The sequence below is a fragment of the Sceloporus occidentalis genome, unplaced genomic scaffold (genome assembly GCF_023333645.1).
Source record: "Sceloporus occidentalis isolate IW3139 unplaced genomic scaffold, rSceOcc1.0.p SCAF_3, whole genome shotgun sequence".
In the NCBI taxonomy this organism is placed as follows: domain Eukaryota; kingdom Metazoa; phylum Chordata; class Lepidosauria; order Squamata; family Phrynosomatidae; genus Sceloporus; species Sceloporus occidentalis.
Window position 1 is genome coordinate 44,375,738 of NW_028316983.1, and position 24,871 is coordinate 44,400,608.

Below are 24,871 nucleotides of genomic sequence, written 5' to 3' on the forward strand. Positions count from 1 at the left end.
AAGAAATTTGGCTAGTCAGACTGCATACATGGCAGCCAGCTTTTCTAATCAGTGTAATCATACTATGTTTATAAAATTCAAAGACATAGCCATGTTAGTCTGAAAAATCAGTATGCAAAGGGATCTTACAGCTAGTTGAGACTAACTAAAAGATAGAATGCATCTGAGGAAGTAGATTGAAATCTACAAAAGCTCATGCTGCCAATTTCTTTCTTTCAGTTAGTCTCAAAGGTGCTACAAGATCTCTTTACGTGAAAGCTAGATGGTGATAGCAGAGCTTTCATAGACTTGAGCCTACTTCCTCAGGTGCATGTGGTGGAATGGAAAGCTCAAGGATAGACCTATATATGCTGGCTGTGTGAGAGAATGTTCATAACAATATAAAATTGTGAGTGTGGAGATGAGGTGACAAATTCAGTTTTAACGATAGAATTCAAAGATATAGCCAGGTTAGTCTGTAGAATCAGTGCGTAGAGAGATCTTGTAGCACCTTTGAGACTAACGGGACAAGGCATGGATGTTATCTAAAGTTAGGGTTAGTAGCTAACCAGATGAATAAGTATTGAGATGCACTATGGGAGCCAAAAAGAAGATGCGATGAACTGGTCAAGAGAGCTCCCATGACACTGGAGGTGGGGGTTAGCTAGTGTTATAGTGTGTGCAGTGTGCTTGGAAACCATTGTCTCTGTTCAACCCACTGCTGATGGACTGCAGTTTGTTGATATATTCCAGTTCTGTTATTTCTCTTTGTAATCTTTTTGTTCTTTTGTAATTCTTTTGTAATATTTTTGTTGAAAGACCATTCTGAAGTCCTCAAAACCTGATGGACCTAAGAACAGTGGTCCTTGAACTTTGTCTGTAGCTGGGCTTTCCACATCTGAGAAAGTAGGCTCAAGTCTATGAAAGCTCATGCTACCAACTTTCATCTATTATTATTATTATTATTATTATTATTATTATTATTATTATTCTGTAGATTTGCACAGTGCTGTACATAAAACAATAAATATATAAGAGAAAGCCTGCCTATGGCGTACAATCTAAGAGATAATAGGAAAATACATCTAAAATACATAGCAATACAGGAAATGGTTCAATAAAACAGAGAACAAAAGAACATCACATAGTAAATGATAATCACACAATGCCTGGGAACACTTCTCTGAACAGGATGGTCTTTAACTCTGTTTTGAAGCTGGTTAATGAAGTGATGGCCCTTGCTCGTGGGGGAAGAAGGTTCCAGGAGTGAGGGGCAGCGAGTGAAAAGGGGCAAATGCGAGATGGGGCAGAGGAAATCCTGGGCTGGGGTAGTTAGTCTTAAAGGTGCTGCAAGATTTCTTAGTATACTATGTTTATGTCAAATTTCTACCAAATACATTGTGCTCAAAGTGGATCATATCAAAATTACAAAATTTTGCTTAGAATAACAGCACACATAATGAACTACAATAGCTATAGTGCACTAGCATAAAAATTAAATACATTACAACAAAGCAGTGACAGCGCAACAGTTAATTAGTAGCTCATTTAAACTATACCAGCAGTTCAAATAAATGCACATAACAGGTTAACAATATCTGATACACAGAATGACACCATTAATAGTATATGAAGAAATCCCCTCAGTCATTCATAGTAACAAGTGTGATCTTGTGAAAGTTTTCCTGGAAGCATATGCCACTGAGTTTGAGCAGCCTGTTTCCAAATAAGTCTTCATAGGGTTTCAGTCTTACACAATGTCCTTAGGCATGTCTACTCAGAAAATATCTAGCTTAAAACTGACTGTAAAAGAGTAAAAAGAACATCAGGGAAATTCTTATTAGAATGTCCAAGATTGAAGTTGTCAACAACTCACAAGAAGTCATTTACATCGACAGCACCTACTCTCTGGAATAATCTTCCTGATGAAATCCGAGCCTGCTCCACTTTGGATGCCTTTAAAAAGACTCTGAAGACACATTTATTTCGACTGGCATATCTGTCTGACTCTTTGTAGTCATTACTCTTGATAGACTTACACATCATTGACTGAAAAGACTCTTGGCTGTGTGTTTTTATGTATATTGAGATTTGTGGATTTTATATTTTTAATCTGTATGTACCCGTATTCTTTGTACACTGCTTTGATCATCGGAAAAGCGGTATATAAATAAAGTTGTTTATTATTATTATTATTATTATTATTATTATTATTATTATTATTAAAATGTGCAACTTATAAAACTGAAACACAGCAATCTCCAACCAAACCAGTGAACCACTCTATATACCTAAATGCAAATATGCTCAGAATATCTAACATCTAATTGTAAGTTCTAGTCATCTCTCAGATGTGATGCCCCTTAAATTGGGTTCCAACTCAAACCCCCCAAAGAGGATGTTTTGTGATCATTATTAATGTTATGTTATTAATGCAAGCAAGAGAGAGGTGATTCCCTCAGCATCTTATATTATGAGCCAAGATTGCATACCCATCACTGGACTCTAGGTGGCAAAAGACCAAAAGAGGTAGGATAGAAATGTTTTATACAGAGCTCATGCCCTCACTGGAGTTGCTATCCTTGCTATATAGTGCTGAAAGCAGCACAACACTTTTTCTACCCCAAACATTTCCCCAGTGCTGACTGAGCTAGCCTTTAGTGAGCCTCACTGGCACAAAACAGATTTCAAGCAATGATTTGAAAACTGATTGATAGGGGAAAGGGTCACCGGAATCATACTCAGTAGAGTCAGGTTCCAGACCAACATATTACCTCTGAGTAGACATACATAGGGTTGTTCTGTTTAGGTGGCTTTTTACTGTTGTGTTGAGCTACAAGCATTTTAGCAACAACAAGAGCACAACACAGTGCAAAATTTGGATCTTGACACCTGAGACTAGAACTAGGAACTAAGGAATAATCAAAATTTGAAACCTCAGAATTTGAGTCCCAGGGATTGTAGTTCCTGAGAAGATGTCCACTGACGATCTGTCCTTCCTAAGGGTCTCATGTACCGCTGAGTCTGTGTACAAGGTCAGGCAATGTGTGTCCTATGAGGACATAGACATAATATACTGCTAGTTTTCTGCTAACAAGAGGGCTCCACTCTAGATATCTCAGTTTTCTAGCAATAGTATTAGCATTTACATGTCTATACCGCTTATGAGTGAATTCAACACTCTCTAAGCGGTTTGCAATCTATAAGCCAATTGCCCCCGATAAACTGGGCACTCATTTTACTGATCTATGAAAGGATGGAAGGTTAAGTCAACCTTGGAGCCCCTGGAATCGAATTTGCAACCTTGTGGTTGCAGTCCCTGCATTTAACTGCTGCACCACCAGGGCTTCCTAGCAGTGGGAGGCAAAGCCTAGAGGAGCAAGCTAGCTAAAGGAAGATGTAAAGGTTCACTCTGCACTCTGCTTTTATTGCAAGAAGCATCTTTCATATGACCTGTCCAGGGTCCTGAAGGATATGAATCCAGTTCTAGACATCTTGTGTCACTGCTACACATCTTGCCTGTTATGTGTCTCTTTCTCCAGACTGCTGTATCAGTTTTGATTTCTCCAGACATCATCAAGAACTCATCCTTGCTAGGAAAAAGCCTATAAACTTTAATAACATGCTTAAACCCAGCCATGTGCACAAACACCTCACCTAAAATGGTTCATTTTCAGCACATTCAGTATATTCGATTTTATCTTTGTAAAGAGCATTTGTGAAGAGATGTACTTCTGGGGAATTTTACAATGGCTACAGATAATCCTAGGTACATCTCTGTTTTATGTTTCAGATACAGCAAAATAATACAATAAGCTATAATACAGTACTAGCCTGTATTTGTCATATTGGAATGCAAGAAACATTTGTCCCTATATATGTATGCTAAGACAATTACAGAAGTAAATGTCAGTGGGTTCACACACTGAGTGAACACAGGTCCAAAACACAGTGCAGAAATAATCCTGTCTGTGACTGCTTTAATTGTCCTGGCTCAATGCTAGAGAATTCTGGGAACTGTAGTTTTGTGAGACATTTAGACTTCTCTGTCAGAGAGCTCTGTTGCCACAATAAACCACAATTCCCACGCTTCCCTAGCATGGAGCCAGGGCAGTTAAAGCAGTCCCAAACTGGATGATCTCTGCAGTGTGTTTTGGACCTCAGTCTTATGACTGGATAAGAAAATTGATTGACACTGGACAGCATCCTGCTGGTGACATGTTGTTGTGTGCCTTCAAGTCATTTCCAGGTTATGGCAACCCTAAGATGAACCCATCATGAGGTTTTGTGGGGCTGAGAGTATGTGACTTACCCAAGATCATCCAGTGGGTTTCCACAAGTGAGTGGGGAATCAATTCCTGGTCTCCAGAAATGTAGTCCAGTGCTCAAACTACCACCCCATAATGTCTCTCAAATACATGTGTAAATGGCTTATGTACATGGAAGTCTCTTTTTGGATGGGATGCAGGGAACTATCGTCTCTAGGCCTTTCCACACACTCCACACAGAACACCTCCTGGGAGACACTGTTCTTGCTTTCTGGTGGGGAAGGGAAAGAGGGAGGAGGCAATTCAGACAATTAATTCTTGGGCTTCCAAAGGAAGGAAAAAGAAGGTGCACTCCATCTGTGAGTAAACTCTCATTTCTTCTCCTCTTTGCCAAGATCAATTTCACCTTCATCTAAATTTTTTCTCCCTCCCTTCCTTCCCCAATCAGTAAACAGCAGCAGAGGCTTGTCCCATTGTTGGACACCTGCCATGCTAGGGGATCCCTGATTCTTTGGGGGGGTGGGGTGGTGTATTTCTTTGTGAATTAAACTGAGCCTTTACATTGGGACACTGAGAGCCAGCATGGTGTAGGGGTTCGAACATTAGACTATGACTCTGGAGAACAGGTTTCATGGCCCTCTCAGCCATGAAACCCACTGGGTGATCCTGAGTTGGGTTAAATGTCCCTTTAAGGAATATAAAAATAATTATATAGCTTTATATGGAGGAAATACCAGGTGCCAATCCTTTGTAATTAGTTATGTATATAAGGACTCTGAAATCTGGAGTAGGTGTTGAGGATAGTAGATTTGGTGTGTTTGGATAGTAAGCTTTTGTTGTACATGTTGCAACTGGAAGATAAAAGCCTCCAAGGACTTTGGAAGAAGACAACTGTGTCTGCCTTATTTCAGGTTGGTCGATGTCTGGTTGCCAAATACTGCACACTGGGTTGTGCTTCTGCTCTCTGCTGTTGAGGTCAAGCACCTCAGTGCTGAATGTTGGCACCTGTTTGGGCTTAGTTTGTTTGTGTCACTGCACACTTCCAGTACACAGAAGGGAACCAACAATGGGTTATGGGCCCAGTCTGTGCCAGTTTGAACCCATTTTTGAACAGTGCTTAAGTTTTTGTTTTTTGTTCTAGTTTTTAAAGGAACAAGCACTGAATATTTGACTTATTTTGTTTTTGTGCATGACCAAAGATACAGTCCACAGGGCAAAGTTTTTCATTTTGTGTGACTTGTGTGGAAAAAGTCTGGAGTTATGGCTGGAGTTATGGCAACAATGAACTTTGCCAAGTTAAATGACACCAACTATGCCACTTGGTTGGTGATGGTACACAGCCTGCTTGTTAGACAAAACTTGGTGAACTATATATCTAACCCAGTACAGAGGCTTCTCAAGAAGTTCACTTTGTTCTGCCTACAGAGCTACTTCTTGTATTACACAGGGCAGTTATGGGCTGGATCCCATTGCCTTGTTTCCAACAATGGAGAAAAAAGGTTTACTGCTTTGCTTAGCTTTTATGTCCCAAATGCCTCATAGCTAGCAATGGTGTGGTCTTTACCTGCACCAAACCTCCCTCAACTACCATCTTAAACTCATCTTTAACATCTCAAGAAAGATGTAGCTCTGTGACCTTCCTTCATTACATTTCTTCCCCTGAAATGACTTTTAACACATTCAATGAAGAAGTCTATAATGTACTTTGTACCTTTTGGTTGGCCTCATAAAGGTATCACAGCAATGTGGTTTTTTTAATGTTGCTGTATAAAATATGCTTCATATTGCTAACATCAACAAATCAAAGCTTCATATGGTTTCTTAATCTCTTCTGTATAACTTGCTTTAAAAGCTCTGCGTTGACCTTTTGTTGGCTATACTTTCCTCATTTTCCTTCTTGATAGTTCTCCCCAAATAAAAAAAAATGCCACTTAAAAATGTTTTCTGGGTAATTTGTTTTTCCACCCTTTCCCATATTTGTGCCTTCAATTTTAAGCTGCAGGTCACACTTAAAACAATTCTAGTTTTCCCATGTTCAAATATTTCCTTAACATAGCTTTTCTGGGTAGCAAAATGAATTAGCATTGCCTGTGTTTTGTAGATTTCTTTCCCTCTTTGTACAGTTGTATTATATGTTGTTTGAACTGTAAATCCACTAGAATATTGCTGTTGGTTTCATAATGGATATAGAAATCTATTACAGCCAAAAAATCTAGGCTAACATCAGTTTCCCAGAAGGCCTTTTCTATTACTGCTCCAAAACTATGGAACGACCTGCCAGAGGAGATCCGTCACATTCCCACTCTGACAGCTTTTAAGAAAGCACTCAAGACAGATCTCTTCTGGCAGGCCTTTCCAACTTAGTTACCCTCCCCAGATATAGAGATATTTGTCCCCTCATCTGTCTATTCTTCCCCACCTATGTTTCTGCCTTTTTTAAAAATGTTTTTAATGTTTTATGCTATTAACTGTTTAATTCTGTTTTAGTACTGGGAATGGGGGGGGGGGTAGGTCTAGGGTTTTTTTTTTAAACTCTATTGTAACTTGATGCATTTTATTGTTGAAACCCGCCCGGATTTTTTGTGATTGGGCGGGCTAGAAATAAATCTTTATTATTATTATTATTATTATTATTATTATAAATACCCATGGTTCATATTTGTTTTTGGCTGTTGAATGGAGTATTATGAAAGTGTGGTATTAAAAATAGTCTGCATTTCTTCTTGAAAAAAAAACCAAACAATTTTTTGTACTTTATTTTTATTGCAATAAAAACATTTTACCAGTGCCTGTTTGTCAATAAGGTAGCTTTACATTTTACAGATATTCAAAGAATAAAAAAAGAGAAAGGCTCTTTGACATTTTTACTTTGATAGAATCATAGAGTTGGAAGAGACCGCAAGGGCCATTCAGTCCAACCCCCTACCATGCAGGAAATCTAAATCAAAGCATCCCCGACAGATGGCCATCCAGCCTGTTCAGTGTGATAGCACTATAAAGGTTGTTTAAATATTTATAAAATATCAAATCTTAAAGGTAATTTGTAAATATAGCTTTTACTGTTTTTCTTCTTCTATCTTCTGTTCTGTCTTCTTGAAGGACCTCCATACATTCCTTCAGTTGGTCTAGTTGTTTAGGTTTAAACTACTTTTCTTAAGAATAATAGATCTCTTCAGTGCTTTATGCTTTCTTATTCTCACACTGAAAACGCATATTTGTATTACATCTTTTAGTGTTTGACTATTCGTTAATCTGTTTCTACTTCCACTTATTTCTACAAAATTTTGTTAAATCTTCCCATTCTTTCTCAGTTTTGTCTACAAGTTTTCCATTGAATGTTTGTGTTAATTTGTCTAGTTCAATGACATCTTATAAACCTATTAGCCATTTGTCGATGTTTGGTCTCTTTTTGTTTCCACTTTTTTGCAGTAGCAAGTTAATCCTTGCTATTGATATCATGTATAAGATTTGCTTCCATTTCTTTCTTGCTTGAAAGTCAGATATTTTGTCTGTCATATTTAACAGATACACTTCTTGAATTAATTTGAAGTTTATTTTTAAGATCTTACATATGTATAAATGCATGTTTTTTTCAAAATTTGCTCATTTTTGAGCAATGTCACCATACATGGATCCAAGATCCTTTTGCGGTTTCACATTTTGAGCAGTTATAATTACTCTTTTTATGTGTTTTTGGTATTTTTCTGGCATTAGGTGCCAGTGATATGCCTTTTTAAGGTAATTTTCACAAATGCTTTGACATTCATGAAGTTCTTAATCCTGCTAAATGCCAGCTTTGCAATTCCAGAGGTTTCCCTATATCTTGCGCCCACAGGGATCATAGTGTTTTATGGCATCTTGTTTCAGTTTTCTTTCTAATAGTAGAGTCTTCAACTTGTTTTTTCTTTGCTTTATTCTAATATTTTGTCCAGTTCATTTTGTTTGATTGTGAAGTCTTCCTCCTTTAGATCTCTTTTGAACCCATCTTGTAGCTGTTTTAACAGGAACCAATGCTGTTTAATATCTACATTTTCTATTTCTTGTATTGGTTTTTGTTCTCATTGGTTCTGAATATTTTTCTTAATGAAATCTTTGTATCTCAGCCAATCATTTCATTTGCTGCTTCTTCCAAAGAAGGCTTCCTCCGGGGAGACCCATCCTGGTATTTCTCTGTAAAATAGGTTTTTGGTCTCTTCCCATGTTTTCAACAATGTTTTGTGGACAAAATGGTGGGTTAAATCTTTGTGAACATGTTTTTTTATACCATGCATAAGCATTTTTTGTTCTTTAGTTTAATCCAGTCTGATAAAACAAAATTCATGAGTAAAATTATGTTACTTTTGACTGAACACAGATCAGAATGAGATGCTGTAAACAGCAAGCCCATGTCAAAGAAGCAGAACATAAATGCAGAATATTTACTATAAATTTTGTTTATTAAATGCAGAATATTTACTATAAATTTTGTTTATTAAAATATTTATATCTCACCCTATTTCACAATCTCAGGGCAGTGTACAAATAAAACAATTTAAAATAGTAAGGAGTAATTTAACATTTTAAATAACCTAAAACTTAAAAAATAATTTAAACAACTTAAAATTAAAATAATTTAAAACCATTTAACTACACATATTTGGGAAAGATCTCTAGACCGCAAACCTGTGATAAAAAAACCATGTTTTAACTTGGTACCAGAATGAAACCAGTGCTCATGCCAATCAGGCCTTCAAGGGCAGGACATTCTACAACTAAGATGCCGCAGCAGAGAAGGCTATAAATGACATATTTCATCTGCATGTCAAATAATCCAATGAATCATTTCAAAGGAAAACACTTTAAGGAAAACACTTTTTTTGCAGAGAAAATTCAAGAACAGAAAAAGGGCTAAAGTGCATAATGTGGGCAATAATTAAATGCTGCATTCAGCACATCATCACTTTCCATTCTGGTAAATCTAAAGGAGTGTCTATAAGCTGCATAATAAAAAATCACTTCTCCCTAGATGCATCTTTTCCACTGCATGAAGTGAGACTTACTACCAAGTAAACATAAACAGAATGGAGTAGTCTATACTTCTTCACTTTTTCTGGTATGTTTTCCTTTTTGAGTGTTCTCTTCTGAAAGTTCTCGTTTCAGCCTCATTTCCATTGGATCATCAACATCATCTAGAAAGGAGGAAAATATTATTATTATTATTATTATTATTATTATTATTATTATTACTATTAACCTTTATTTATAAAGTGCTGTAAATTTACACAGCGCTGTACATACAGTCTTTTCAATTAGACGGCTCCCTACCCTCAGGCTTACAATCTAAAAAGACACCACACAAAATACCATAGTAGAATCACAGGAAGAGCTGAAAAGGTCCTCAGTATTGTTGTGTGATTGGTCAGAGATACAATAGTAAAAGTCTTACACAAATGAAAGCATCTGAGTAGTTAACATGTGCTGGAAAGGTAACTACAAATCAAAGATATAGCCCTCTTAGTCTGTAAAAATCAGTATGTAGAGAGATCTTGTAGCACTTAACTGAAAGATTAACTGAAAGAAAGAAATTAGCAGCATGAACTTTTGTAGACTTCAGTCTACTTCCTCAGATGCATTTGGTGGAGTGGAAGCCAGGCACAGGCATATATATGCCATTGGTATGTGAGGAATCAATTCAAATTACAAATCCTTTGTGTATGGAAATGAAGTTGCAGGTTGTTTCAACAATGGTCATTAGTGTACAAAGACATAGGAAACTAGTCTTTGTGCATGGAGATGAACTGGCAGATCTAGTTTTGCAATGAGACTAGTTTGTGGTGAGAGGAATAGATGAATGTAGGGCAATCCCCATGAGGATGGAGTCAGATAGTGTTGAAGTGTGTGTAGTGTGTCAGGAAACCATTGTCTTTGTTCAATCCACTGCTGAGGGACTGTAGTTTGTGGATGAATTTCAGTTCTTTCCAATCTATCTTTGTAGTTCTTTTGTTAGAATCATAGAATTGGAAGAGACCGCAAGGCCATCCAGTCCAACCCCCTGCCATGCAGGAAATCTTAATCAAAGCATCCCTGACAGATGGCCATCCAGCCTCTGTTTAAAGACCTCTAAGGAAGGAGACTCCACTACGCTCCGAGGGAGTTTGTTCAATGACCACTGTTCTGAGTCAGAGATGGAATGCCCAGGGAGATTAAAATGTTCTGCCACTGGTTTTTGTGTATTCCCATTCCTAATGTCTGATTTATGTCCATTTAAATACATTGGTGGGGATTTACTCACTTTAATCACATCCAAGGGCTTGGGTATGCCTAATAGGATATTATAATCTCTTCCCCTTTCAATTGCAAACTTTTCCTCATCCCACCTACACATCTTATTCCACAATCTAGTTTTAAAAGCTCCCTGTATTTAGAAATTTGTTTATATTTCATGAGGAAATATTGTTTTATTTTATTTGAAAAATAAAAGCCTCAAGTTTCTCTGGGTTGGCAGATTTAGTTGTGGGATCCACACCTTAACATTTCTAGAGATACATAACAATTAATAATGATAGGTTCTAGGAGAATTAATTCCTCATACTGTTCCATTGTCTAAGCATTTCCACCTTGAAAAACAAAACTCAGACAATAACAGGCACATTCTAGATTTCAGTAAAAGATATGAACTGATTTAGTTTCCCTACATGAATCTTCTCTGAACCTGGTGGATAAAAATCTATTATTTCTTCCTACTTCTGTGGCAAAATATCTCTTGAATCATTTGGAATTCATTGCCATTTGGACTCCTCTTCCTAGTATCAATTTATCAGCTCCTAATCTATGCCAGTCCTCATCCCAGTCTTTTCTAATGCCAATTATAAACCAACTGGGTACCAAAAACAGCATTCAAAAAAAGCCTAAATAATTACAAAAATATGTACTCTGTTGTATACTTCTCAGTGTCTAATCCTTTGGTGAAATCTCAGAAACAACAATTAGGACTATGTAAGATTTGAGGATGTTCAAAGAAGACAATGTCCTTAAGAACTCCCCTTCCCAGACAACAGAAGAATCATTCAAAATATACAAAATACGAAGAATTTATCCTCTCTTGATACTGAATTTGGATTACTTTGGTGTAGAGTCTAATTTTTGTTGCAAAATAATAAGTGTATGCAGCTCTGGTTAAAAGGTTCAAAAGAGTGGATGACTATTTTATTACTTTATATAGAAAGTACTACCAATGGTTTCTGAGAAACCCACAATTCCTATTATACTAAGACAATCTTTGTCAGTGGACACACCTCTTGTGAGTTGAGCTGTTTTGTACTGTTCTTCTCTGACTTGTTTCATCAGCTGCAGGTTATAATCACTGACTTCTTTGTGGTTTACCATAGGAAAAGGATAATCTTTACCTAACAAAACAGAGTAAAAAATGACATCAAGGTTTTTTTTATTTAAAAAACAGTGACTACTCAGTCTAATTTTTACAGAAATGCAGTTAGTAGAAAATTCTTGTTTTCATGGCTAAATATTAGTAAGGCAAAGTACTTTACTAGGCAGCAGAGGTAGCTCAACATACAGAAAACATTCAAATAAAAATCATTTGCTGGTCCCATATACCATATAAATGCAATTTGCACATTAAGGTACAGGCTGTAAAAGACTATTGAAGTCATCAGTTAATGGGAAGAAGGTAAGCCCTGGAACAGGGGTAGGCAACCTGTGGCCTGCGGGCCGGATGCAGCCCGGCAAGGCCTTGGGACCAGCCCCAGCCCTGCCGCTGATTGCTGCCAGGGCCTTTGGGGGGCATTTGTCTATAGAAGCCTCCGAAACATGCATTTATACTAACATTTTTTTAAAAATCAGCAAATTTTTTCATGTGTCCTCCATTTTTTTAAAAAAAGTGTCTTCCATTTGAAAATTTTGTCCTACATTTGTCCTGGTTTATTTATATATTTAATTTTTTAAAAAAATTATTTAATTATTTATTTTTTGGCTTCGGCCCCCCCAGTTGTCTGAGGGACAGCAACCCAGCCCCCGGCTCAAAAACGTTGCCTACCCCTGTCCTGGAAGGAATGTAAGCAGCAGGCTCTGATATTAGGGAAGCAGACTCTCCAGTGTGGCTGTCTAAGGCAGAGGACTGTTAATTGGGCAACAAATGGCTGGTACCATCTCAATGCTTGTACACTGATCTTCAGTTCTAACAATATAGTCATTGGAAATGAGGTAGTGAGAGGGCATTCTCTTGCCAGGGCAATCGGAATGTCTGTTCATACTGCTGTAACAGCCACCAATAGTCAAGAACTATGCCTACTTCTCCCTGATGTCACTGGGAGAGATAAAATAAACACAAGGACATCATGACTGAGTAGGTGTTGCCTCTACTCAAACTTCTATTTTGAGTATTACCTATAATGCAGCCAGCCTCTATCTGTCCTTCTTCTGGTGCTGTCCAAGGTTCATAAATGTATTTGGAAGGAAAATTTTTCAGCACTGGGAGGTATTTTCTGAAAAATGTAATTAGTATACATCCAACAGATAAATGGAAGACAAATTAGACATAATCTGCCATAGGTCATCATTATGCATAGTAGACTCCACACCTTTAAGCCAAATCTAGACATAAAGAAGTCAAATCCAAAACTAATAGATGATATATTCAAATGCAAACAAAGTGCACACTTTGACTTAACATTGTTTGCTCTAACACAGCTGTAATTGTGAAGGGGACAAGACCCATTTTCCATTGCGGGTGCTGCATCAGTATACCTGATGTAACCAGAAATGATGTCTGGCCATTTTATATTTTTTGGCTCATTTTCGGGGTATATATGTTAATGGAGAGGATTAGGCTACTTCATGGGGGACAGTACTGTTTATCAATTAGTACTGCAGACAGTTCCATGTTTAGAAGTGGCATGCCACTGAACACTAACTGATGGAACACAATAATAGTAGATCGTTACTGCATTCTTGTCTTCCTTGTGGATTTGCTGGTATACAGTGGATTAGCTATTATGGGAGCTGGATAAGGTGGTGGCTTGAGTCCTTAGTCTGACAGACATTGAATTAATGGAATCATTCAACCATAGGGACTTACCGAATATACTGGCCTTCTGGATCTGTGCGCTTGCCAAAACGAACAGGACAGAAAATGCGTGAGTATTGGTGGAAGAAAGCACTGGCTGATAGCCACATCCAGTTCCCTGCATTGATGCTATAATCTGCATCCAGAAGCAGCTCTTCAAATACCTTGCATTAATGAGAGGAATACAATTAAACCTGGTACATATGAATTTTTTCATATATATTAAATCTTTGCACAAATAAGAAAGAAGAGCTGAGTAGGACCCTTGTCCATGACACTATCAGTTTTTTTTGGGAGGGGGGGAGTTGCATGGAGGTGTTGTATTTCTTTAAAGGCATATTCAATCATATGAACCAACACCTAGTTGACTCTATAACATTAGGCATGATGTGCAAAGATTGGGCAGGCAAAAGGTTTTTTGTTTTGACTTTTGCTTCTCATAACACCAGTGGAGTCAATATGGAAATGCAGGGGGTGTTGAATGCACTGGGTGACACCCATAAGAGGACTTCATGTCAGATTACGTACAACAAATATACTGAAGACATCATATTAATCTAATGTCATGGTTAAGTCTGGGTTCAGCAGTTCTGTGGCAGTACACCCATTCGTGGGCCTCTGTGGCTATTGTGGCACAGAATGCCTTTGCTTGATCTGACAACACTCTTATATTGCTTATGTTTAAGTGGCAAATGTTTAGCATTTTAGTGAGGTTTAGGTTAATAATAATAATAATAATAATAGTTTCTGTAATAAATTTTATTAAACATTTCACCTCAATTTTTTTGCTGGTTCTTCTTTCCAAAACAATGTTAGATATCCCCCCTCCCCCACACACACAATTTTCTGGGTGGGAAGTAATATAAAAGCACTGGGACTGCTTTCAAACTTTCTAGAAAGTTTTCTTTTTACAGGAATCTTCAAATGCCATTCCAGGAAGAAAGATTATTGCAAACCTTCATGCCTTCCTCCCAACTGATCCAGAGGTCTCCACGTGTCAGGAAGCATGCCACAGCATGACGAGCAAGATGATGTATCCAGCCTTCCTGACGAAGTTGGGTCATAATGGCATCAATCCATGGAAAGCCTGTCTGTGCCTAAGAAAAGCAAATGATCTGTTTTTACAAATTCAGCTCAAGTCTTTTTCTCTCCTTCCTTCAGTATGTCCTCTTTATTGAAAGAAAAGCCATAACTTTCTTTTTATCAAAAGACTGATAAATTGCTCATCCAGAATTACAACACAGAATGCTAAAGTTCTTAAACATTCTAGTAAACATCAGAAAGTTCTATATGGAAATAAAACATTTTCTGTTACTGATCCATTTTGGTCTTTAAAAAACAAAACGAAAAACCAAACCACTTTTATTAATTTGTATAGTTCACTTCAACGTATATTTAAAATGACTTAGCCACTTCCCAATAAAGAATTTTCTGTATCTCCTGGACACAATCTAAGACAACTATCAGATGGATGATATAATAAAACAACATTTTACAAATTACTGCTTTATTTATTGTTAAATTCCGTACAAAACAGCTATTAGTGTTCTGAGATAAATACTATACCTCTGTGCTATCCATGTCTTACCATTTTCCATTTGTGGAGTTTCTCTGCATCTTGGTACCATTCTATCTGAAGGCAGATGGGATTCCCAGCCATTTTTGTAAAGTTTGGTGTTGTTGATGCTACAGTATAAAAAAATTCTCTCCAAAGCAGCTGTCCTTGAAGAGATACTGGTGGCAAAGAATGGTTCTTTGACTGTAATACAGATAAAAGTCCATGAAAACATGCACATGGGAACGATTAGGTTAAGAACATGTAATGCTTAACAAAGGGGCTGAATTTAAGCCCTGTTTCTAAGCCTATCATGAAGCTTGAACCACAGCTTGACATGCTTCAATATAAACTTACACAACTGACAGATGGGTAAATAAGTAAAAACCTCATGAATGAGATATGCAGATGAATTACACAGCAAAACATTTTTTTTTAATAAAACAATACACCTCATATAGGGAGAGAGGGAGAGAATGCATCTACCGTGTAGAAATAATGCAGTTTGGTCCCAGTTTGACTGCAGTGGCTCCATCCTACAGAATCTTGGGATTTATAGTTTTGTGAGGCACCAGCACTCTTTGGCAGAGAAAGCTTAAGATCTTGTAAAACTACAAATCCCAGGATTCCACAGGATGGAGCTATAGTTTTCTATAGCTATATATATAGAGAGAGTTTATAGTTGACTGGGAAGACTGCTGATTTTAATTGTAGGAGGCCTACAATCAGTCTTGCATAGTTTTACACTTCCCTTGCAGAATCAGATAAATGTTTGGGTGTATTCCTAGATGCAGCATTATAGAAGCAAGAAATGGAAGCAAGCATCAGTGGCTGAGTTAGCTGTGATGCTATCAAGAGAAAACAGCCTAGCTACACTAACATTAAAATACTGCCAAGTTCTCAGTCGAGAGCAACAATGAGCAATTGTGGAAGATTAGAGGGCTACATTAGCCCCCTTGAGACCTGGAGGGCTGTACTCCTCCCAGTGTACTTGTACCCACAAAAAAAATAAAATAAAAAAAATCAAAGAATGATTTGCTACCAAATGACTTCTAGGGGACGTGTGGCATTTCCACCGTGTTTTGGGGGATTCTTGATCCATTTCAGACCCCAGAGAGGACTTTTTTTAAAACAGCAAGGGGTGATTGTAAGTAATTTCCTGTTTCAAAAAAGACCTCTTCTGGGAACATGGTGAAAATATCTACAGCCCCCTAGAAGGCATTTTAGATCATTCTTTTAACCTCAGGGAGGCACTGGGGGAGGGAGGTACAAAAGCAGAGCTGGGGCTGCATGAGGTCCACATTGCTCAACCCTGGGCTACAGCCATCTTTAAATACAGTCTGGAAACCATTTGGCACAAAATCTAGCCACTAGAATACTTGTGGATCACATCAACATTACATCAGTTATCCGTTTCTGGACTCAGTTTTAAGATTAACACTAAGCAGTCTGGAACTGCTTGAGACCACATGAGCTTATTCTGGCCCTAAGACTGATCTCAGAAAATGTGTCCTCTGTCTCACAGGCTCAAGTTGATCAGGTTGTAACCTGGTAGCAATCATTCCATCAGGATGAAGCAAAAGGAAGGCAGAGATGCAGAATCACCTTACTGGCTCTGCTTAGAGACCTCCAATGTTTGGCTCCTCTCTCTGAAATGATTCCACTTTAGTTGGTCATTATAAGAACTAGCTCCAATCAAAAACTATTGTGTGAGTTTGATTTTTTTTCTTCTTCTCCCTTTCCTATCCCTTTTATTTATTTGTTGTGATTTTTAAATTGTAAGTTGAAGTGCAGGAAATGTCCAATTTCTACTTTTTGTAAGTTACGTTTGAAGCCTATTTTAACCAAACAATAAAGTAACCATGTTTAAAATAAATAAATAAAAATAATGTGCAATCTTACCTGAGCATAAATTTTTGACAGCCGATAAAAAAACATCCGAACTGATAAACAACCCAAGCTGAAATAGGGACTCAAGCCTGTAGTACTTGGAAGCAGAGAATTTGGGATAGTTCTTGGCTTAGCAAATTTTGCTATCCACCCCTTAAAAGAAAATTAAAGAATCATAAGAAGCTTTATTGATACAATCTCTCTGCTGAGATTGTATTTCTTAGTTGTACACTAGTAGCAGATCTTAGATCCCATAATTCGTTTTCTAATATTTGATGAAAGTTAATATGGATATCATTTGGAAATAAAAAAAGTAGGCTACATATCTTTCAGAGCTGGCCTAAGTACCTCCAAAGACCCCAGGTCCCATCTGATCTTGGAAACAGGGTCAGACTTGGTTAGTACTTGGATGAGAAACTGGCAATGAATTCCAGGCTATATTTCAAAGGAAGAAACTGGAAAACTAACACTGAGTATTCCTTGCCTAAGAATAGCCTATGAAATTCATGAGTTTGCCATAAGTTGACAGGTGACCTCAAGGAACATGCACACACAAATACCCATATGTCATGCTTATGGTCTAAGAGTAAATGAAATCCATGGCAGAGTTGCCTTGAAAGGTGGGATAAAAATAAGAACGATAATAAATGAATAGTAAAATAGCCCTATGCTAATAAACTTTATGTAAATGTGACTTGTTCTAAAGGTAACACATACAGCCACACAATCAGTGACCACCTTCTTCTCTATAGACACTGGATGTACATTCAGCTTGAGCATAACATACAACAGCAGCACAATGTACACATTTTATGTGGTCAGGTGTGTTTTTGCTCATCCCCCACTATTGTTTCTCTTCTGTGGTGGTATTTTTTATTCACAAAAGAGCACTGAATCAAAGCACTATGGCAGTGCCACTGGTGAAGGGATTCCACCTTATGACCTCCTCTCTGCACATGTGCATAATTTTCCAAACAAAGATTAAGTTTAGGTAATATGCTCCAGCTGCAACTGGAAAAAATCCCCACTTTTGCTAAAACTAAATTCTGAAGATGGATTTGCAGAAATAAAATAAGAACATTTGAGGCATCTTTTAGATGTCTTCAGATATAGATCCATTAAAACAGGAAAAGAAAGAGCTTTGATTGCATTTAGACTTCTTATGCAAAGAATATCAAAAAGATTATTTTCCTACTTGCTAATGCCAAGACTAAGAGACACATATGAAAAAGAAGACTGACCTGGTTTTTCATGTGCTCTTCAAGTCGCTGTAGCCCAACTGTTTCCCCACCTCTCCAAGGTGACAGGTACTCTTTAGAAATTCCCAACTCCTCTGGGAGAGGAACTCTGTAACATTCATCCAGTCCTACTTCAGGGAGAGGGCTGAGTTTTCTTAGAAGGTAGAAAAAGACTTTTCACAAAGTGAAACTTGCTTTAAGAAGTAAAAAAAAAAAGCCCTGTTCTATTCAGCTTGTTAACTAAGATCAAGACTGATTTTTCATCACAGATCATGTAGCTCCACCAGAAAAAAAAATTTTTTTACAGCAGGATCTTTGTATCCGTGGGGTTTCTGTTCTGAACCCACCCCTTGAGGATACGAACAAACATTGGACCTCAAGTCCCATTGCCCCAATGGCAGCACAATATGCGCACAGCCACTAGTGTGGCCGCGTTCACATGCTGCCATTGAGGACAACAGGGATTGCTATCCGCAAATTATTAAATCCATGGATGGCAAGCCTGCGGATAGCAAGTCCCCACTGTATTACCACTGGGACAACACATGTCATTTAGCTAGTACAAATAGAAAAAATATGACAGACTGTAGTAACTGCTTTTTCTACTTTCCTATGTTTGTGTTACTTAACACAACATAACAATAGTCATTCCTAGGTAGCAGGGACCACCAGAAGTCATCATATTTGCATCCTCAGATGAGCTAAGATAAGAAGATATTTGCTAATCCAGGGTAGAATGTGCATATTTAAACTAGGGGTCATAAGGAACATGAGCTCATACATAATCAAGGTCATAGTTCTTACTGTTATTGTTCTAGTTCTTGCACCATGCCTAATTCCTTAAAATATTTTTGTCTCAATAACACATGGAGCATATCCACATTATAAACTTCAATGATTTAACTGGCAAAAACTGCACAATATAGTACTCTTGTGGGTGTGCAAATAAACAATATGTACTTCTTACTAGAGCATGACCAGTTATGGTGCCCTTCAGGCGAACTACTAGGTTTGCCTGAGGGTCGCCATAAGCTGGAAATGACTTGTAGGCACACAACAACATGCATAAAATTGCACTATAAATTATTACCATAATATACAGTTCCCAGGATACTTGTGGAAAGCCTTGATACTTAAGCTGTTTTTTAAAAGTTGTATTTGTAATTCAGGCTTTGCCTCAAGTTATATTTTTGTGTGTCTTTGCAGTCATACATGCAATAGCTGCCACTACACAAATCATACAAAACAATGTAAACTCTTTCGTAACATGCTAGTACAATGCAACATTAACAATCATAATCACTTCACCTGTGTCTTCTCCTTTTATTTCTATTTCGTATTTAAGTATCTCGTTGCCGGAGGAAAATGTCAAATTACTATTTTTCCTAATCCCCACCTAGGATTCTCATAATATTTCCTATGTTGTTTTTCAAATGCGACCATTCAAAACAGTTCCTATTCTTAAGAACTAGAATAACATGAAAAAAATAATTTGGGGCAGGGGAGAACCAGAAGTAATTCTACTTATGCTTCATGAAATAAGGAGAACATTACTATCTTGTAAAAGGCAACACTATTTTCTCTGTTAAGCAGAGTTCAGAGATGAAATACTGAAGTATGCATTAAAAACTGCTGAACCCAATTAAATTAGACTTGCTTAATTAGTTGCTAAATGGTAAATTAACACTTGTACAAATCTCTTCACTTCAATGGGTCTACTCTATTTAAGACCAGTAATTAGATTTAAGACTATGTTATGTAATAAATCATTGTACAGTGAGCAAATTATTCCATGAGAGAAGATGGATTTCTTTTTATAGCAGTGCAATCATGCCTTACTGTGAATTTTCAGTTGTAAGATCCTCCACAGGCATCTCTGGATCTCCAAGTTTAGAGAGTATCTGGAGAAACCTCTTGTATGTCAATGGAGGTGTTCCTCTATTTAGTTCCACAATCCTATATATCAAAAGACAATTACACTATGAATGGAACCTGCTCACAGCATAGTAATTAAATTAGCCACAAAACAAATTTGGTGATATGAGTAGTATATTCAACTGCATGAGTTGTAAGCAAGTTATCAACATCCATATATTTATAAAGAACCATACAGGCTCTAGAATTTTGACAGATTCAATCATTTTCAAAATGTTTCATACATTTTTCTACTTGCTGGAAGTTTAGAAAATAAAAGCTAAATAAACGTTTAGCAAATTTAGCAGTAACAATACATAGTGCCGCAAAAGTCCAAGACTGCATAATCTTACCTTGTCTACGTTTGCTATAATATATACCCAGAATTTCTTCAAGATATTAACAGTTGTACATTATTGGATGTACAGCAACCCACTGGAGTTTGGTTCCAGGACCTCTCATGGATACCAAAATCTGTAGATGTTCAAGTCCCATTATAAGTATACAATGGTGTAGTAAAATGGTGTTTCTAATATAAAATGGCAAAATCAAGGTTTAGTTGAATCCGTGGATATGGAAGGCTGATTGTATGCAAGTAAGACACAATAGTGCCTGAACTGCATGTTGTTCATTGCGAACACATGGAATCGATGCAGAGAGCAGAAAAGCATGATTCTGCTGCCTCACTGCATGTTTATGTTTCTCAAGAGTGTACACTGTCAATGCAGTTTAGCGTGTATTACAGACAGACTTAGCTCTAATGATTTCTGTATCAGTACAGTATAGTACCTAAAACTGTTCTGGCATTGAAATATTGCATATCAGTTTAATGTACCGTAAGTAAACACTGGTTGTTTCCTGCTATGTTGGACCTCCTAATTGTGCCAATATGGTTTTAAAAGACATTTCTACTGACTGCTTGAATACAGGGCCCTAACTGGTCAGGAATCCCATATCTAGCCATTTATGCAAAATACTTTTATGCCAGCCTTTCAAATGATCATGGAGGTATTTTTACTTTGACTGCAAATACTTTCAAAATACAAGGTGTTACACATTTGTTATAAAACTAACACAGGCCCTCAGGAGATAGCCTTTATTCCCCTAGGCCAGTTCCATACCGTTTGACATCATACAATGTGTGTCCCACCATTGATAATACTTCAAATCCCATTTCTTTCCCGATAGCTTGAATAGTCCTCTCCATCTCCTTGAAAAATGGTTCAATCTCATCATCTAATGTCACTTGCGTAATATTCCACTTTTTAACATGCTCCCGCAATACAACCTCATACTCTCCTTGAATAATCCATAAACAAGAATTCAATTTCTTTAGGTTTGCCTGCAGATCTTCCAGAGATTGCAAAAGGAAATGCCAACGGATAGCTCCCATTTTCACTGCAGATGTCAAAAACTTTCTGTCCAGTATGTAGACTGGATATACAATTGCAGAAGACTTCAATGCAGCTAGTAGAGTGGGGTTGTCATGTAGCCGGAGACCCTTCCGGAAAAGATGAATAGTCTGATGAGACATATTGGGTATTTATTTGAAACCTGGAAGAAAAATGTAGCAAAAATTTACATATTATATTAATTTGGGAAGGAAAATGGAAAACTTAATAGAACTGTGGAAGGCTAAGAGAAGAACAGTAAACATGGATGAGAAAATCAACAGGCTGGTGCTGGACAGAAAGTACAAATATCAAAGGTTTTACTTAGGCAAGGAAGGTGGTTTTGCCAGTTCCTTCCTCTGAAATATAGCCTACAGGGCCTGGGATTCCTTGGCAGTCTTCCCTCCAAGTACAAACGAGGGCTGATCCTGCTTTGCTTCCATGATCATATGGGATCTGGTGCCTTTTATGCTATTTATTCCAATATTTCCTGAGGAGACAACTGGAAGCAGAGAAACAGCACAGAGATGAGGAAGTGCGTGACCAGCTCTTTGCCTGTCTTCTCTCTTTATAACACTCCAGACTGCCCTTCCACCCTTAGGTTTTTTTCTCCAAAGATTTTCAAATTTTACTCTTCAAGATGTGGCCAACTCTGGTTGCTGTTCTTGTGTGCCTCCAAGTCATTTTTTTATTTATGGCAACCCTATCATAGGGTTTTCTTGGCAAGTTTCTTCAGAGAGGGTTTGCCATTGCCATCCTGAGGCTGACAGAGTGTGACTTGCCCAAGGTAACCCAGTGGGTTTATATGCTTGAGAAGGAATTGAACTCTGATATCCAGAGTCACACCAGTGGTGAAATGTTAGCCTGCCAGCTCTGAATTAGGGATGGGAAGAAATGCAAGCCACTTCCATCACTGATATTCAGGCGGTTTTCTGTGTGGGAAATATGTGACTTTCCTCTTTCCATAGCATAGAGGATATATAAAATATTTCCCCCTTTTTTCATTTCATTTTTCATTTTTATTCTTGGTTCCGGGGGGAGGGGGTGTTACGGATTTTTTTTAAATGAAAGTTTTATATAAAGTACAAAAATATTAATAGTGTGTACATATGACACAATGCTTGTACGGTACCTAAGATGTGAAACTGCGTTCACACTGCAGAAATAAGCTGGTTATTGTTATTATTTTATTTACTTATATCCCGTCCTTCTCCCAATATAGACTCAAAGTTGGCACCACATAACTAGCATGACTCAGTGCTATGGAATTCTGGGAACTGTAGTTTTCTGAGACATTTAGCCTTCTGTAAGAGAGAGCTCTAGTGCCACAACACACTACAATTCCCAGAATTCCACAGCATTGAACAACAGCAGTTAAAGTGGTATCAAACTGGATTACTCCTGCAGTGTGGATGCAGTCTAAGTGGATTTAAGTGGACGTTAATTTCACTCTTCGAAGGGAATCTCCTCGGCTGCATCCACACTGCAGAAACATTCCGGTTTGACACCACTTTAACTGCTATGGTTCAGTGCTACAGAATTCTGGAAATTATAGTTTGCTGTGGCACCAGCACAAACAAGCTGGCTTGACACCACTTTAACAGCCATGGCTCTGTGCTATGGAATTCTGGGAACGGTCATGTGTTGTGGCAGCAGAGCAAACAATCTGGTTTAACAACACTCGAACGCCCTGAGAGAAGCCAGTTTCCTCAAAGGGAGCAAGGTGTGGTGTGTAATGGTGACTCTGGTGGCCATGTGGGTGACGCTGGGCAAGACACACTCTCTCAGCCCCCTCATCCCTCCATATTTGCGGCTTTGATTATTCACGGGTTTGATCAATATGTTCTCTCTCGGAATATCTAGGTCCTCCAGCACAACTCTATGGTCAACTTTAACTAAAAGAATTGCACTGAAAGATTGCCTAGATTCCTAGAGAGGACACTCCACTAGGCATTTGTAGCTCCTCCAGCGCAACTCTATGGTTAGTGTCTGTCAGACATCGACCACAGAGTTGCACTGGAGGACCTAGAGACTCCTAGAGAGGCGTTCTCTCAGGCAAAAACATGGTGTTTTTGTTATTTGCGGTTCCCCTCCGCTCCCCGACATGGCTCCCGAAGAGGCCATTTTCTCGCCCAAAGGGGAGCCATGTCGGGGAGCGGAGGGGAAACGCTCGCCTCCTGTCCTGAGGCGACCAGGGATGAGCCTTTCTGCCCAGCCTCAGGGGGCAAGAAAAGGACCTTCGGAAGCTCCGGACGATTTCACTTTCGCTCTCCTGGGGGGGGATTGAGAGAGAAAGAATAATAGCCATCTCGGGTTACCTGATTGTTTCTGGAACTTCCGGCCAAGCTGGGCACCTAGGCCTCTTACTTCCGGTGCCGCCTTCTTGTTCTTGTTCTTCCTCAGCCTCTCTGCCCGCCGTTAATAGGCGGCAAGGCATCTTTGGTACTGTGCCTTTTGGGCTTCAGCTCCCAGAAGCCTCGGCCATGTTGGCCAATAGTAAGGGATCCTGGGAGCTGAAGTCCAAAATTCCCTTAAAGGAATTGCGTGAGGAAGGAGCAAATGGCCGCCTAACGCCTGGTTTGCTAAGAAACAACGCCTAGGGCGTTACTCTGGTTTTACTTGGGGAGGGAGCATCCCCTTAGCCCTTGGAAAGTGTAGGTTGTTGTTGTTGTTGGTGTGTGCCTTCAAGGAGTTTCTCTAAGGCAGTGATTCCCAAACTTTGGTGTCTTTTGGACTCCAACTCCCAGAAGCCAACAGCCAGGAATTCTGGGAGATGAAGTCTGAAACTTTGTGGAGAACTAAAGTTTGAGAATCACTGCTGAGGTGAACTAAAATGGTGTTTTCTTGGCCAGATTGGGTTTTTGCCCCTGGCTCCCTCTTGAGGCTGAAAATCCACATCTGCATATTATTTTACAAACACCTGGATATTAAGATGTTGGGTTGTTTTTTTTAACAACCCTTGAGAAATTTCCCCAAAGTGCTACAGCTCTCAAAATGAAGAACTTTGTTGCCTGGAACAAACACTTTTTAAGGGGAGGGAGTTCTTGGAATCCACAATGCATTGGCTGGGAGATTCTGGGAGTAATAGTCCAAAAAAGTTACGTTTCTCAGGTCAGTTCAATACTAAAAATGCAGACTTTGTACAAATCAAAGAGGAACACAGGAAGACAACATCACGAAGACAGACAATAGGATCCCTTGTTTCTTTTTTGGTTCATCAGAAACAAAGCAAGAGGCCCAGAAATGAACACCTCCTGCCATCCTAATACTTCTCTTGTTAAACAGCCAGTTAAAATGATCAAACTGTGTCTTACGGTTCAAATTTGGGAGGCCTTTGAGCCAATGGAAGAGGAAGAGACTTCATAGCTAGGGAAACCATCTTACTGTCAGGCACTTACAGAAGCTTATGACTAACGTTATATTTCTAGTTGTAGTCTTCTGCACTGATCTGGTTGCTCTGTTCTCATTTTTGATCAGTAATAGTTTGTGTACTTTGATAAAGATTTCATATAGTGTATAAGGAAATGGTAATAGCCAGCAACTATATTCCAAATACATGAAGGCAGACCTCTTCT

General features: G+C 38.3%; 1 protein-coding gene across 4 annotated transcripts; it reads right to left on the reverse strand.

The window, feature by feature from the left end:
- Positions 1 to 8,761: 8,761 nt before the first annotated feature.
- Positions 8,762 to 23,803, reverse strand: LOC149315850 (cryptochrome-1-like). Of its 4 annotated transcripts, none has more exons than XM_089514263.1 (11): positions 23,615 to 23,803; positions 21,027 to 21,459; positions 19,831 to 19,947; positions 17,995 to 18,145; positions 16,766 to 16,906; positions 14,897 to 15,067; positions 14,265 to 14,405; positions 13,321 to 13,472; positions 12,630 to 12,727; positions 11,522 to 11,632; positions 8,762 to 9,415 (listed from the first exon to the last, which is right to left on the reverse strand). In XM_089514263.1, the coding sequence occupies exons 2-11, from the start codon at positions 21,437 to 21,439 to the stop codon at positions 9,318 to 9,320; spliced, it is 1,593 nt and encodes a 530-aa protein (XP_089370389.1). In that variant the 5' UTR covers positions 21,440 to 21,459; positions 23,615 to 23,803; the 3' UTR covers positions 8,762 to 9,317. The 4 variants fall into 4 exon arrangements, with proteins under 4 accessions (XP_089370389.1, XP_089370393.1, XP_089370392.1 ...); XM_089514267.1 differs by lacking the exon at positions 23,615 to 23,803 and adding an exon at positions 23,534 to 23,553; XM_089514266.1 differs by lacking the exon at positions 23,615 to 23,803 and adding an exon at positions 21,621 to 22,286.
- Between the last annotated feature and the right edge of the window lie 1,068 nt (positions 23,804 to 24,871).

Bases quoted from the DNA above. Each gene is read 5' to 3' on its own strand.
- LOC149315850 (XM_089514263.1), bottom strand. From the start codon at position 21,439: ATGTCTCATCAGACTATTCATCTTTTCCGGAAGGGTCTCCGGCTACAT. The intron at 14,406-14,896 runs GTAAGACATGGA...TGCTTTTCTTAG, and splicing joins AACTCCACAAATGGAAAATG to GCACAGACAGGCTTTCCATG. The intron at 9,416-11,521 runs GTGTGTCCACTG...CCTCCTTTCTAG, and splicing joins AACAGCTCAACTCACAAGAG to ATGATGTTGATGATCCAATG.